Here is a 14,532-nt window from a genome sequence, read left to right as displayed (position 1 = left end):
CCTAGCCCTTACTGCTCCTCTGCCTTGGAACTAATGCCTGTATTAATTCTAAGACAGAAAGTAAGGGTTAAAAAAGAAAGAAATAGCACTATTCTGGGAGCTGGTACACATGAGTCTTTTACCAACTGCTGTACGACCACAGAGTTTAAATCCTCTGATCTTCAGTGTCTTCACCTACTAAGCAGATCTTTTTTAAAATGGTCTCTACCAATTCTAAAATTCTTTCTCTTCTATCTAAGCCCTCTCCAACTCAAACTAAATAGAACGTCCTTTCATTGAGCACCATCTAGAAGGCTCCTTTATTTTCTTTTATTTCTTTGTTTTCTTTTCTTTTGCTATTGATATGTATTTATTCTTTACATGAAGACTATAACATTTTGTCTTTTATCTCCTATACCCCTGGTCTATATTTCATTTCCTGACTTTCATCTTTCAGCATAATGTCAAGTTTTCTTCTTGTTTTCCCTGACACAAAAATCTCAGTTCCTTTCCCCCTTGGAAATGGAAAACTCTCCTAGGAGGTAAAGTAGGGCTGGAGTTAGGAAGACCTGAGTTCAAATGCAACCTCTAATACTTCCTAGTTGTGCAATCCTGGGAAAGTAACTTAACCTTAGTCTATCTCAATTTCCTCAACTGTAAAATGGGGATAATAACACCTATCCTCTTAGGATTGTTGTTATGAATCAATAAGTAAAGTGCTTAACACAGTACCTGGCACACAGTAAGAGCTTAATGGATACTTGTTTCCTTCCTTTCTCTTCTTAGGGAAGGCTCCTATAGGAAGTGCATGACATTGTGGAAAATGAAGCAAAGGAAAAGAGGGTAGAAGAAGGATTTTGGAGCTATCTCAAGAATCAGACATGGAGCACATTTGGAAAACTCAACCTTTATTACCTGCCTATTGCAGGGGATTAAAATCGCCTCCAACTAAGTTCATATATTAGTGTAAAAATCTGTGTCTTTCCCCCCACCCCCAAAATGTACAAACCCCAAGTGATTATAGAAAACCCCAAAAGATATCAATAATAAAGACATCTAACCCAGGGGTCAGGTACATTCCCTCCCCCCACCCCACTCCCCCCAAGCCAAAATATTTACTCCAAAGAAACTTACAGACTCAGACAAGCACTATCTACAGCACAGGGGAAGGGAGTGGGAGAGATGGAGGAGAGAAATAGGGATTAATCAACCCCCAAGTCCAGTGTATTGGGAGATGGAGAAAGGTAAAAGACAAGAGCCCAGGAACAATTCCAGGAGAAGTGATAGAGGATATCCATCCCCTCTTCCTGTCCTCCCCACCCCCCAAAATTCTCAGCCAGTTGTGTCCAGTGTGTGACAGAGAGAGAGAGGAACTGGTGGGGGCTACAGCCATCTCTCCAGGAACCAGTGTCTTCCAGTGGGGCCCATTGGGCCATGTCCAGTGTCTGCCCAATGTGTGCCCTCCTCCATTTTGAGGATTGCTGGAGGTCAGAGGAAATCCCAATCCCAGGACCAGCTGGGTGGGTGGGAACAAGAGACAGACTGAGAAAGAGGGAAAGAGACAGAGACTGGGGAAAAAAAACAAGGGGGTTACGGAAAAAAAAAAGATCAAAAAGAGAAGAGATCATACAATCCCCACCTCCCTCAGCAGACACAGTCTGCCTGAGATTAGTCTTTTCCTCTGCCTCCAAATGTGGTAACTTTGTGCTCAACAGAGAAGAGGCAGGAAAGAAGGAAAGATGGCCACAGTGAAGATCATGGAGATGAGGATCAGAAGATGTGGGAAGGGACAGAAGAGTTTGGAAGGAGGTGATGGGAACAGGAGAAATGTGCCCTCTTCTCCAGGTATAGTTGCTGTTTCCATCATTGAGCCACGTCAGGAAGATGGGTAGGGGAATGAAGAATAGGTGCCGAGGTTCAAACCATATTAAGGGCATCTTCTGTCAGATATCGGTGTAGCTGAGGAAAAGGGGGTCGTTCCTCTGGTTCTCGGCTCCAACACTGAAGCATCAGTTCATAGAGTCCCAAAGGGCAGGCATCAGGGCGAGCCAGATACACCTGGATTATATCATAAAATGGTGAGAAGAAGAGTCCATCACACAAGTTAGGTGGCAAAATTGGATCTCAAACTCAGGTCTAAATCTGGTGCTTTTCCCACTAAACTACTCTGCCCCTCCTGCATAAATCCTACCTCCCTAGAAACCGTCAGATCTTCCTTACCTACCCCAGACGAACTTCTTACCTGCCGGCCTTGGTCCCTGAAGAACTCCCCAGCATTCTCAATGACTTGCTCATCAGTAAGCTGCCCAAAAGGCTGAGCTCGACACAGCATCAACACCTCCCATAAGGTCACTCCAAAGGCCCACACATCACTGGCTGTTGTGAACTTTCCCTGGAGTGGTAGAAAGAGGATTAGCCAGGATGAGGATTTAGTGCAGAAGACCCCAAGACCTCTCTCCTACACACACTGGTCCCTCCCACTTAGCTCCTAGGTCTCCTAGCTCCTCTCACCATGCAGAGGACTTTTTCCATGATTCTATCCTCCCCTAAAACCCTGCTCGATTTTAATGGCCCATCTTTCCCAAAGATTCTACCCTGTTTTCCCATTGCCTTTCCCCTTCCCCTTGCCTTTAATCATTCCCCTGGCCCAAGATTCTCTTCTCTCTAATTTGACCCTCTCCCCATCTCTTCACGGCTTTATGCCTCACTTCACACTCTGATTTTCTCCTCTATCACCTTTTCTCTTGACTTATCTCTACTCTCCCATATATATGTATATGTATATATGTAATATATACATATACATACACACACACACACACACACCCATGAAAACAATCCCAATGATTAGCCCCTTTCTCAAATTCCTTAGAAAACAAGATATTAAACTGGAAGACTTTAGAAATCCCCTAGTTGAACCTCCTGATTTTACACATGAGGAAACAGGCCCAGAAAGAAGTTATTTGTTCAAGGTTACTCAGTTAAGAGGACAGCTAAGTGACACAATAGAGCTCCAGGCCTGGAGTCAGAAGGACCTGGGTTCAAATTTGGCTGCAGATACTTCCTAGCTGAGCAAGTCACATAACCTGTTTGCCTAGCCTTTACCTTTCGGTCTTGAAAGAGTTGATACTAAGACAGCAAATAAGGGTTTAAAAAAAAAAAGTTACTCCCTTAATTAGTGACAGAATCTAAACTAGAACCCAGGTCTCTTGACTCCAAGTATAATTCTTAGCCATGTCTCTATTACTGACTCCCCTTCTTTTCTCTCTACTTGCCAAGGGACCTCCTTACCATAAGAATGCACTCCCAAGCCATCCATCGGATGGGTAGCACAGCTCGGCCCTGCACACGGTAATAATCCCCAGCATAGAGGTTTCGGCTCATTCCAAAGTCAGCAATTTTGATGGTGAAATGTTCACCCACCAAGCAGTTCCTTGTGGCTAGATCCCGGTGCACAAAATTGAGTGTGGCAAGATAACGCATGCCCGAAGCAATCTGGGCTGCCACGTGAAGCAGCATTGCATAGCTGAAAGGGAGCAGGATTCCAGCATCAGAGAGGCAAGCCCCCAGAACCCCAGGCTAGAGAGGGAGAGCTGTCCAAGTTATACCTTCCAGCTCCTCTCCAATGAAGGGATGGAATGGCTCACTCACCAATACTGTACATATCTTTCCAAGGGGCAAGATGGGATTTTCATATCAACTTTTCCCCCGACCCCACTCACAGAAAGCCAATGTTTATGAGGTTCCAGACTTATATTATGAGGCTGGAGAAGGGATGACGGTGGTCAGGTCCTAGTACCTTTATGATTCCAAATGTCCTTTCTGTCTACTTGTTCCCAGAGCCCTTAAAGAGATGTCCAGCCTAAAACTTTAGCTGTCTCTCTGCCCATCTGGGAGCCTCTGCCTGCCTCCTCTCTATAAATCACTGGTTCTTAACCCCGGGGTCTAGTGACTTCAAAAGAGTCCACAGGTAGATTTCAGGACACATGAACTTAGAGGAGAAAAAAAATTACGTCTTCATTTTCATTAACCTCTAACTGAAATTTAGCATTTCCTTTAATAATAATTATTATTATTATCATTTTAAAAAACCCTTACCTTCTGTCTTAGAATCAATCCAAGGCAGAAGAGTAGTAAGGGCTAGGCAATGGGGGTCAAGTGACTTGCCCAGGGTCACACAGCTGGGAAGTGTCTGAGGCCAGATTTGAACCTAGGACCTCCCATCTCTAGACCTGACAGTAGCCACCCAGCTGCCCCCATTTCCTTTAATTACTTAAAAAATATTGTTCTAAGGAGTCCATAGACTTCATCAGAATGCCAAAAGGTTGAGTCCATTATAAATCCTTATTAATAAATTAAATTAATTAATTTTAATTTAATTAATACAAATTAATTAATATGACTTAATAAACAAAACCATTATAAATCCCTATTAACTCAATGATCCTGCCTTGTTCTATTTGAAATCTTACTAGCAGATAGCCTTGGGTTGATGTATGTATATGTGTATATGTGTGGAGTTGACAAAGGCTAACTTTCATCAGTCCCTTGTTTGTGTCAGTCTTAGGGTAGGTTACCTGATAGTGGGCCCCTGAGTGGTTCCCCCATCTCCTGGGCTGCCATCTACAGCTTTGTCCTCTAATTGATGGGCACTGAGGAACTGATTAAGGTCACCATTCTCCATGTAGTCAGTAATCATACAGAGAGGATCATCCTGCACACACACCCCTAGCAGCCGAATTATGTTAGGATCCTTCAACCTTGACATGATCTTCACCTCTTTCAGGAAATCGTTCCTAGAGAATAGAGGAGAAGATTAAAAGGGGCAATTTCTAACACTCCCCTCTCCACCTCCCTGCTCATAAGAGACTTAATCGAATGGATAAATTCCTTTTTCTAGATTTTACCCTCTCCCTTCAGAAAAAGCAACCTCTTCTTCCCCTCACCCTACATCCTCTCCTCTGGCTCTACCTACCTATCCCTATCCCCAAAATGCATTCAAGAGTCTTGCCTGGCATTCTTTGTGGCATCTGGGCGAAGGATCTTGACAGCCACCAGCAAGGGGCGCCCCTTTCTTACATTGAGAGGGAACTCTAGGTTGAGCAAATCCTGGGGACTTTCTACCTCACATAAATGTACCTGTAAAGGGGAGGGAAAGAAGAGAGATAGGTCAAGGGGGATACTATCAGGTTCATAGAGGTCATGGAATCAAAAGAAGCAGTATTGACATAATGGACTAAGAACCACAGTCCTAATTCTACTTACATGCTATGTGACTTTGGGCAATGTACTTAACTTCTCTGAATCTCAATCTGTAAGACAGTCTGCAAAATGCCTTCTTCCCTAAGTAGTTATAAAGATGAGGAAATGTATTCTGAAAGCTTGGTGAAAATTGAATCATAAGGGGGCATCTAGGTGGCTCAATGGATTGAGAGCCAGGCCTGGAGATAGGAAGTCCTGGGTTCAAATGTGGCCCCAGACACTTCCTAGCTGTGTGTCCCTCTCCCTGTGTTCATTCGATTGCCAAGCATTGTCCATTCTAATTTATAGCTTCTCTCCGATCTTTTTTTCCCTCCACTCAAACATCTGCCATCACAGTTCAGGTCCTAATCACCTATCACCTAGGCTGTTGCAACAGTCTCCTAATTTGTTCATTGCTAACAGGCTTTCCCCTATCCAACCTATCCTTTCTTCAGCTCTTTACATATCTTTCCTAAGGCATGGGTCTCCCAATGCCACTCTCAGGCTTCCAAAGTTCTCTATGGCCTATAAGATAAAACATGATCTCCTTGGTCTGTTCTTTCAGGCCTTCCACCATCTGGCTCAGATCTACCTTTCCTGCCTTATTTTGCATTAATCCCCATTATACAATCTATGTCCCAACCAAATTGGCCTACTAGCTGCTTCCCACAATGGACAAATATCTCCCACCTCCCTGCATTTGCACAAGTTGTGAGCCCAGCTCTCCACCTCCACACCTGGAGTAACCAACCTCTCCTTGCCTCTGCCTCTCAGAATGCCTAGCTTCCTTCACAGTTCAACTCAGGTGTCAGCTTCTTTTGAAGCTTTCCCTGATCCTCCCAATTATTAATACTCTCTTCCTCCACAAATTACCTTGTATTTACTTATCTGTATACCTGCTGTATCCCCCCAGTAGAATGTAAGCTCCTTGAGGGCAGGTCTTTTTCTTGTTTTTGCCTTTGCATCTCCAGTGCCTTGCACCCAGCAGGAACTTAATAAATGTTTGCTGAATTGAACTGAATTGAGTTCCTCCTCACCTCCCCGAACTGGCCTTCACCTAGCTTCTCCTTGAAGCGGAGCCGGGATCGGGGGAAATCCCCTCGGGGAGGGCCATCACCTGTAGCCCCTGGAGGCAGTGCAGGGACAGCATAGGTGTTTCCCCCAGTGACACCCTGTAGAGTGACGATGTCAGCCTCAGCATAGTGGGGGACACTGCTCTGGGAAGGTGGAGGCAACAGTGGGGCGCACGGCTTCTCTGGTTCCATGTAGTCTCCATGGTAGGCTGGGGGGTTGGGCAGAAGAGAGAGGCATTAAAAGCAGCAGGAGTAACCTCAGATTCCCTATAGCACAATTCCAGAGGTAAGTGGCCATATTTCCCCTCCCCAACAAGGTCCCTACTTCAGCTCATAGCCCCCTTCCCTCCTGCTTTCCCCAGATGAATAGGTCCCAGATATCATCTAGCTCTTGAATTTTCTTATTTTTCATCTATCCTAAAGGTGGGATGAAGATCTAACTTCATAACATGGGGGATGTGACATGAAAAAGGGTGAACTCTGAAGACCAGAGAGATCTCTTCCTTAGGGGTCTTTCAGCATAAGAGATACTCCTGGACCTATTCAGACAGGAGGGGAGATTTACCCATTCACATTTTTCTAGACCCTAAACTAACACATCACAGATCTTTCTTCTCCCTCAACTGGCCTCCCCTCCCAGCCCTTCATCTCTGACTTTACCATTTCAAGATCCCCCCAAGTCCTTCCCATCCCAACCCACCAGCCCCAAAGACAGAGCAGAAACAGCAAGGGGGTACATTAGGGGAACAGAAAATAGAAGAACCCTTTCCTCTACAAATCCTACAACAAGGAATGTTCACAAGGGAGGAAATATAGACAGGTTAGAGAACTTTCTTTGAAGTTGAGGGGGGCCTAGGAGAGACAACAAAGCAAACACAAAGGAGTAGGAGGGGAAAGAGAAGGTGTGGGATTTGAGAACCTTCACCTCAGAAACTCCAGGGAGAAGAAATACAGGGGAAGAAAGGGAGTGCCAAGGTGATAGAACCTCCTCCTATGCAGCTCTGGAGAGAGGGGAAAACAAAAGGCAGGGAATGGGAGGTGATGGATAAGAGTTAAAGCTGTGAAACCACCTTCCTCTTCAACTCTAAAAATCTAAAGCAAATGTGCTAACGGAAAAAAGAGGACAAGGTCAAGAACTCAGTCTGAGTGAGTCTTTTCCTCCATCATTCTAAAGAAAGAAGACCTCAAAAAAGGGCAGAAAATAATACAGAAAAGCTAAGGGTACAAGAATTTTTTTTCCCTCCAATGCTCTGGAGAGCAGAAGAGGACATGGTTGTGAGCAAAGAAAGCATAAGGAATCAGAATCTTTTCCCCACACCACTATAGAGTGGGGAGCCCAGAGGATGATGGGGCTTACCCTGGGTGTTGGTGGGTTTGGCCCAGGCGGGTGTGGGGGGGCCAAAGCCTCGGGGGGGACGGGCGTAAGTAGCCAGGAGGAGGCGGTAGGCTGGATTGGAGAGCAGCATCGCTGTCGGGAGAAGGAGGGGTGGGGGAGACACCAGGATAGGGTGAGACCAAGGGGGATGGACAAATGATTAGAGGAGACCAGAGCCTTAACTGATATTTTTGTTGCCTGAGGCATGAGCAAGCAGCACTTATGTGTGCTCTGGGTAAGCAATATGAATTGTGGCCTGAGATCATTTTTATAATTAAAGAGATGAAAATAATATTAAGCAATTAATATATAGTTATCTTGAGCAGGAGGGGTAACTAATTACTATCTTGGCCTCTCCACTATTAAATTTTTACACCCTCTAAAATTTGGTGCCCAGGAACAAAGCCTGAGTTGCCCCAAACTAGTTATGACTCTGGGGGATACAAGGAATAGGTAAAGACCAAGAAGACAAGACAAACAGATGGAGGAGTAATGGGAAAAGATGAGTCTAGAAGAATAGATAAAACAGGTGGACAGAGAAATAACAGATTGGGCACAAAGGAGGAGTATGGTCCAAAGATTTGGACATGGGAAACACAAGGATGAGGATAACTGCTTGTAAAACTGATCAAAAGACAAAGGAAGACATGGGAAAGACTAGAGTGGGTGGGACTGACTGACACAAACAATATAGAGTATAAGGGGTAACAAGGAACACAGATGGACTTGGGAAAACAAGGGGATGAGTTATGACATCCTGAGAGAGGTCATAGAGAAAAAGCAAGGTGGAAGATAAAGACAGAGAGATGGAGAGAGACAGCGAAACAGAGAGACAGAGAGCGAGAGAAGAAGAAAAGAGTGGGAGAAGATGGTTTTAATCCTTCCCTCCAAAGTCCATACCAGAGCCATTAGGGGCACTGGGAACAGGGTGAGGTGGATTCCCACGGGGTCGAGGTTCTTGATAAGGGGGTGGTTCTCGAGGTCCTGGACGGTTATTGATGAGTACAGTGTCTCCAGGGACAGAGAGATGAACTGTCAGCTCTTCCTCTGATACTCGTCTCTCAGCCTGGCAGGGATTGAGAGAAAATAAGAGGGTCTGGGAGTCAAAGCACACACTTTCTACTGGACTAGTTAATATCCTAGCTATACCAATCATTCCTGTCAACTAGGTGGAGTAGTAGACTTGGAGTCAGGAAGACATGAATTTAAATCCTTCCTCAGTTCCTTTTAGCCATGTATCAGGTCCCTTAACCTTTCTCTTAACTTCAATTTCCTCATCTATAAAATACCTACAATAATAGCATCTACTCCACAAGGCTATTGTGAGGATCAAATGAGACATTTGAAAAGCACTTTATAAATACTTACATCTTTTGTCTTGTCCTCCTTCCCATTCATTCCCTTTTATTCCTAGACCTTAAATCTTTTTGAGTAACAAATCCTCCCAAGCCCTTGCCCACCTTGCCAAGTAGCCTTCGCCAATGCTGCCTCCAAAGCATGAGAGCGATGATCAGTAGTAGCAGCAAGATGATAGCCACCAGGCAGCCAATCAGTATGGCTGTGGGGCTGCCTTCTGCTTTGGCCACAGGCTGCTGCCCCCGAGGCTCCAGCTCTGTTCAGAGAGAAGGAGAAAGAAGTCAGAACTCAAGACTAGAGATGAAAAGGGAATAGAATACTAAGGTGGCCCAGTATAATGTAAATTTCTTTAGGGCAGAGGGTAGTTTTTTGTTCTTTTTGGAGGGCCTTTATATCTAAAGGGCATGGGCTCAAGCTTAATAGGTATTTTAGAAACATTTGTTGATTAAATTCAAGGAGTAAGGAGGAAGGGGCATGGTATTACCCAAGCTGCTGAAGTTGGTGGAAACTGGGCCTGGGGGCCACCAAGGGGCAGGTGGTCGCGTGCCACCCAAAGCTGGAGAGGATTCATTCACAATATCTGGGGAGAACAAGTAGAAAAAGAAGGGAAAGTTGAGTGAAAATAAGATAACCAAGATGAGGAGAGATGAAAATGAAGAAATGTGGAGAAGATGGATTAGATGAGAGTAAAACATTCTTCTGAAACATGAAGATCAGAAATGAATTCCAGAGTAGCTAAGAGGAGGATATTGAAAACATTTGGGATGAAGAAAAACAAGACAGGTGGATGAGTCTAGAAGAATGAATAGGCAAATTGTCAGAGAAGGGTACAACTGAGGAGTGTGGTCCAAAGATTTGTGTAGAGAAGACACAAGAATGAAGATAACTGCTAGCAAAACTGATTAAAAAAAAAAAAAGACAAGGAACACATGGGCAAGACTGGTAGGAGTGAGAATGACACAAACAATATAGCCTGTAACAGTGACCAGGAACACAGAGATGGACTTGAGAATCAAGGGAATGAATTATAAAGGGACACAGAAGAACCATACAGGTTGAGATAGTGAGAGGAAGGGTGTTGGGGCAGGAGACCTGGGACAGTGTGGGCTATTGTCAGATAAGAACGTCTCAAGAGCAAAGGGAAGAGATATTGCCAGATGTTGAGAATCTGAGACAGTAAGCAGGAGGGATGCACAGCATTATTCAGCCAGAAATGAGTCTGGAAATGTAGGGTATTATTGGGGGAAAACTTACTAGAAAGGAAGGAGATTTCGCTGAAGAGCAGCCAGGCCCCGGTAAAACGGAAACGGCACTGCAGAAATCGACCGACGTGGTCCCCCAAGAGCACAACAACAGGCCGGGCTCTGGGATCCCCTAGACTTCCTCCTAAGGCTTGATAGACTGGATCTCCCTCCCAGGCGGTGGCTGGGCTTCTCTTAAAGCGGCACTCCACCCCACCAGGGAGTCGGGCACCCAGAGTGTGCATGTTGTTACAGTGGACCTGGGTCAAGATGAAAGGGAATTAGATAATAACAAAAGGATCAGGGATCCCCAGAGGACCTCATATCTCTCCCCTTTATGGCTTCTCTTTATATCTTCTTACCCTCCCAACAAGGCCACTATGTCCTCTTTATCTGGGTTTTCAGACACAGAATTCTCACCTGCATGGCCTGGAAAACCCGTAGTCGGTCAAACTCAAATTCCATCTCGATATAGCCATTGGGGAAGCTGTTGTTATTCCATCCTACATAGTCATAGCCTGGCCACACACGCAGCTCCTGACTCTGCCTGAAGTCATCCAACCCCACCACACCATCTGCCAACTGGCCCAGACCTCCATATTGCAAGCTAGAGTCGGGGAGGAAAGCAGGGGATGGATAATGAATTTTAGAACAAGAATAGGATGTCTCCTAATAGCCTCACCTTTCTTTAAGCTCTAGGCCTGTTTCTATACCTCCAACTCCAGCATCATCCCTCAAATATTAGGGCTTATCTCTAACCAAAAAGCCTTTTCATCTCCTTTGCATAGTTTCCATATTCCACACATCCCAAACTTCATTTTCCTCTATCCTCAATTTGTTCCCTGTTTTCTCTCACCTTTACCATCCTTATCCATGAGTTTGCCCCTTCCCTCAAATATTTTAATTATGTTTTACTTTAGTAAAAATCCTTCTCTCCACACCCCACTAAGAAAGAAAAACAAAACCCTTATTACAAACATGTTTAGTCAAGCACATTAAATTTTTGCATTAGTTAGGCCCTAACTCTCATTCCTGGTTTTTCCTTCATGCCTTTGCTATTCTCCAAAGTCCTAACTCCAGGGACCTGCCTCTCTCACCCATCAACTATGTGTCCATCATAGGTGGAATCATTGAGATGCACGGCCTCAGTCAGGTACATAGTCTGCCCCACAGGGGCTGTGTAGGAGAGCAGTCCATCTGAGACAAAGTAGAAGGAACCGGGATTAGAGAAGAGAAACCCACAATGCTTACAACCTGTTCTTGAGTATAGGGAAAATGTCAAGCTTCCAGCTTATCCAACGCTACCTTTTCAGGCTTATTATACATTACTCCCCTTTATATACTGTATAACTTAGCCAAACTGGCCTTTTTTATGAGTTTCTCACATAATTTGTCATTTCCCATCTTCCTAAGCTGTTGTGCCATCTATATCTGGAATGATCTCTTGAAGAATCTTAAAATCCCTAGCTTAGCTCCTATGCCACCTTGTATGAGTTCTTCTTGATGCCACCAAATGTCCCACAACCCATAACCTTACATGTATATATATATATGTATATATATATATATGTTTAGATTTTCATATTTTTTTAAATATACAGATATAGATATAGATATACAGGTTGTCTCCCCTGTAAGAATGTAAGATCCTTGAGGGCAGGTAAGATGGATCGTTTTTGTCTTTGTAGCCCCAGCATATAGCAGAGTAGCACATGACAGGCATTTTAAAATGCTAGTTGTGGGCAACTACATAGCTCAGGAGATAGAGCCAGGCCTGGAAACAAGAGGTCCTGGATTCAAATATGGCCTCAGACACTTCCTAACTATTCGTCCCTAGTCAGGTCATTTAACCTCCATTACCTAGCCCTTACTACTCTTCTGCCTTGGAACTAAAAAGATGGAAGATAATACAATATATTATTTTATATTATACATTATAATATATCATATTATAAGATAATCCCAAATATAAATAAATAAATGAAATGCTCATCAACTGGTTGATGGAATTTTTTTTCATAACCATTCCATCTGTCCTACTGATGTGACTAGTGATCATTTCAATTTTTTTTCCCAGTGGAGAATGAGAGATTTAGTACTCCTCTTCTTTCCTGAAGGCATTTACACAGTGGTTTTAGGCCTCCCTTAAACAAGAAACCTAAGTTTTAGATCCCCCAGGAAGAGGTACTGAACTTACCCCTCCAGAGGCAGCCATATAATTCCACTCGAAGACAGACACTCATGACTCTATCAGCCCTGGGAAAGAATCGGACAAGACGGGCCACCATGGGGGGTCCCAAGTCCTTCAACACCACTCCACCAGTGTCCTCATTCCCTGAGATCACCTAGGATGAGGGTGAAGTAGGGAAGAAGTGATGAGAAAAGGCTCAGGGCACAGATAGAGAATGTGTAGGAAATTCAGATGCTTGACATGAATTCCCAGACTATCTGTTCACTGACCCCCATCTCCAACCTAGAGTACCATTTAGGAAGGGGAAGGGAAGTATGAAGGGAACAATGGACTGAGAGTCAGGAGACATGGATCTACCTCTAGTTGTGAGTACTTGAGTAAGCCAGTTCATCTCTCTTAGCCTCAATTTCCTCATCTACAAAATGAGGAAGTTGGTCTAAATCAGTGATTCCCAAAGTGGGCACCACCGCCCCCTGGTGGGTGCTGCAGCGATCCAGGAGGGTGGTAATGGCCACAGGTGCATTTATCTTTCCTATTAATTGCTATTAAAATTTTTAAAAATTTAATTTCCAGGGGGCTAAGTAATATTTTTTCTGGAAAGGGGGCAGTAGGCCAAAAAAGTTTGGAAACCACTGCTCTAAATGAATAGTTCAAACTCAAATAGAAATAAGGGTCACTAACCCATACAAAAGAATCCCTGAAAACTGCATAATGACTTAGAAAACCACCAATTAACATCATCTGTGCTCTGTAGTAAGACTACACTAGGGAGTGCTACCCAAAGGCTTTCTGACCTTTTTGTTTGACACCACTAATCTAAATAATCTGTAAGAAATTCAAACTTCTCGATTTTCTTTCCATTCTCTGTTCCCTTTCCCAATTCCACCTTCTCTTTCCCATTCCACTGACTCTTTTACCTGCCCATTACACAGAATCTGCCCTCCTGCTTCTAGATGCCACATATGCTCTCCATTATCCTAATCTCCTCTATTAACTATTCTTTCCCCCCACATCACATTCTTTTCTTCTGCCTCTCTTTACCTCCTGGCCCCATCGGTCCTTCCAGTCCATCCATCGGTGACCATCACGGGAGTATCTCAGTCGATAACTAGGAGAAAATTCCTTGCCTAACCCCCCAGCATGTCGTCCTTGGGTCCCCACTAGGGCCACCAAGTGTAGCCGTCGAAGGTCCACTTGCAGGTATTCTAATTCCAATGGAAACACAGGACCCGCTGGACACCATGCCCCATCTCCATCACTGCTCTCTAATCTGGAAGGAGAAAAGAGAGGGTTGAGTTATGTTTGGAATCTCAGGAATGGATTTATTACTGAATGGACTCCCCTGTTATTATAATGCCCCTTGGTTCCATGATATTACTGTGAGGTCTCCAGTATTGGTGAGCCTACTGAAATCACTTTCAGTTTTGACTGGGTCTAGAGAAGAAAAGAAGCAGTCTGGAGGAGGAAAGGAAGAGATAGACAGGAAGTCATATAAAGACTATTGGTCCTTCCTGGCAGGACCCAAGAGATAAGCGTACCTGCTGTGTCGAGCAGCAGTAGAGTCTGACCAGGAACTAGAAGCAGAGATGTCACTGTCTGGAATGGTTCGGTCTTGCATACCCAGGGCATAGCGGCATTTGGCTGGATAGATATAAGAAAAGGGTACCACTTAAGATTTCCCCTTCCAGGGATCCTTTCTCAGAGACTTAGATATCTTAGCTTCCTCACCAGGATCAAAGTGTCCTTCCATATCAGCATTTCCAACTGCTATCAGCATCACTGGCAGCAAAGACAACAAAATAACCAGCCCCATGGCTCCAGATCCCACAAACCTATGGTGGAGGGAACAGCATCTCTACTGGAAAAGAGAGAAAGAATGGAGAGATCTCAGAAATGATACACAAAGACAAAATAAGAGGTTTTAATCCTTACCTTTAGAGCCCCACTTTCTCCATTCCCCTTAAGTCCTAGCCAACCATCCCTCTAAGTTTCTACTTCTGATTCTTCTTTCAGTTCAAGAATTCTGTCCTCAGACTTGAAGCTACCAAGTCCCTGACTCTCTCTTCAGCTCTTGCT

The 14,532-nt window shown here is 44.3% G+C and overlaps 1 protein-coding gene across 5 annotated transcripts; it reads right to left on the bottom strand.

The window, feature by feature from the left end:
* Positions 1-866: 866 nt before the first annotated feature.
* On the bottom strand, positions 867-14,278 carry DDR1 (discoidin domain receptor tyrosine kinase 1). 5 transcript variants are annotated; one of them, XM_044673764.1, is made up of 17 exons: positions 14,185-14,278; positions 13,995-14,097; positions 13,498-13,726; positions 12,463-12,610; positions 11,363-11,462; positions 10,686-10,872; positions 10,279-10,525; positions 9,509-9,604; positions 9,129-9,280; positions 8,569-8,734; positions 7,651-7,761; positions 6,258-6,502; positions 4,991-5,118; positions 4,557-4,775; positions 3,271-3,505; positions 2,222-2,371; positions 867-2,037 (listed from the first exon to the last, which is right to left on the bottom strand). In XM_044673764.1, exons 1-17 carry the CDS (start codon positions 14,267-14,269, stop codon positions 1,897-1,899), a joined length of 2,742 nt encoding a protein of 913 aa, XP_044529699.1. In that variant the 5' UTR covers positions 14,270-14,278; the 3' UTR covers positions 867-1,896. The 5 variants fall into 5 exon arrangements, with proteins under 5 accessions (XP_044529699.1, XP_044529696.1, XP_044529700.1 ...); XM_044673761.1 differs by having other exon boundaries at positions 4,557-4,796; positions 4,994-5,118; positions 14,185-14,270; XM_044673765.1 differs by lacking the exon at positions 7,651-7,761.
* Positions 14,279-14,532: the final 254 nt, after the last annotated feature.

This window comes from Gracilinanus agilis, chromosome 4 (genome assembly GCF_016433145.1).
Source record: "Gracilinanus agilis isolate LMUSP501 chromosome 4, AgileGrace, whole genome shotgun sequence".
In the NCBI taxonomy this organism is placed as follows: domain Eukaryota; kingdom Metazoa; phylum Chordata; class Mammalia; order Didelphimorphia; family Didelphidae; genus Gracilinanus; species Gracilinanus agilis.
The sequence above is the reverse complement of the archived record's forward strand: the minus strand, read 5'-3'. Positions and strand labels throughout refer to the sequence as shown.

Coding starts and splice junctions, on each gene's coding strand:
- DDR1 (XM_044673761.1), bottom strand. CDS start 14,269: ATGGGGCTGGTTATTTTGTTGTCTTTGCTGCCAGTGATGCTGATAGCA. Junction 8,735..9,128: donor GGCGAAGGCTACTTGGCAAG/GTGGGCAAGGGC, acceptor AATCCCTGCCAG/GCTGAGAGACGAGTATCAGA. Junction 6,503..7,650: donor CAAACCCACCAACACCCAGG/GTAAGCCCCATC, acceptor CCAACCCCCCAG/CCTACCATGGAGACTACATG.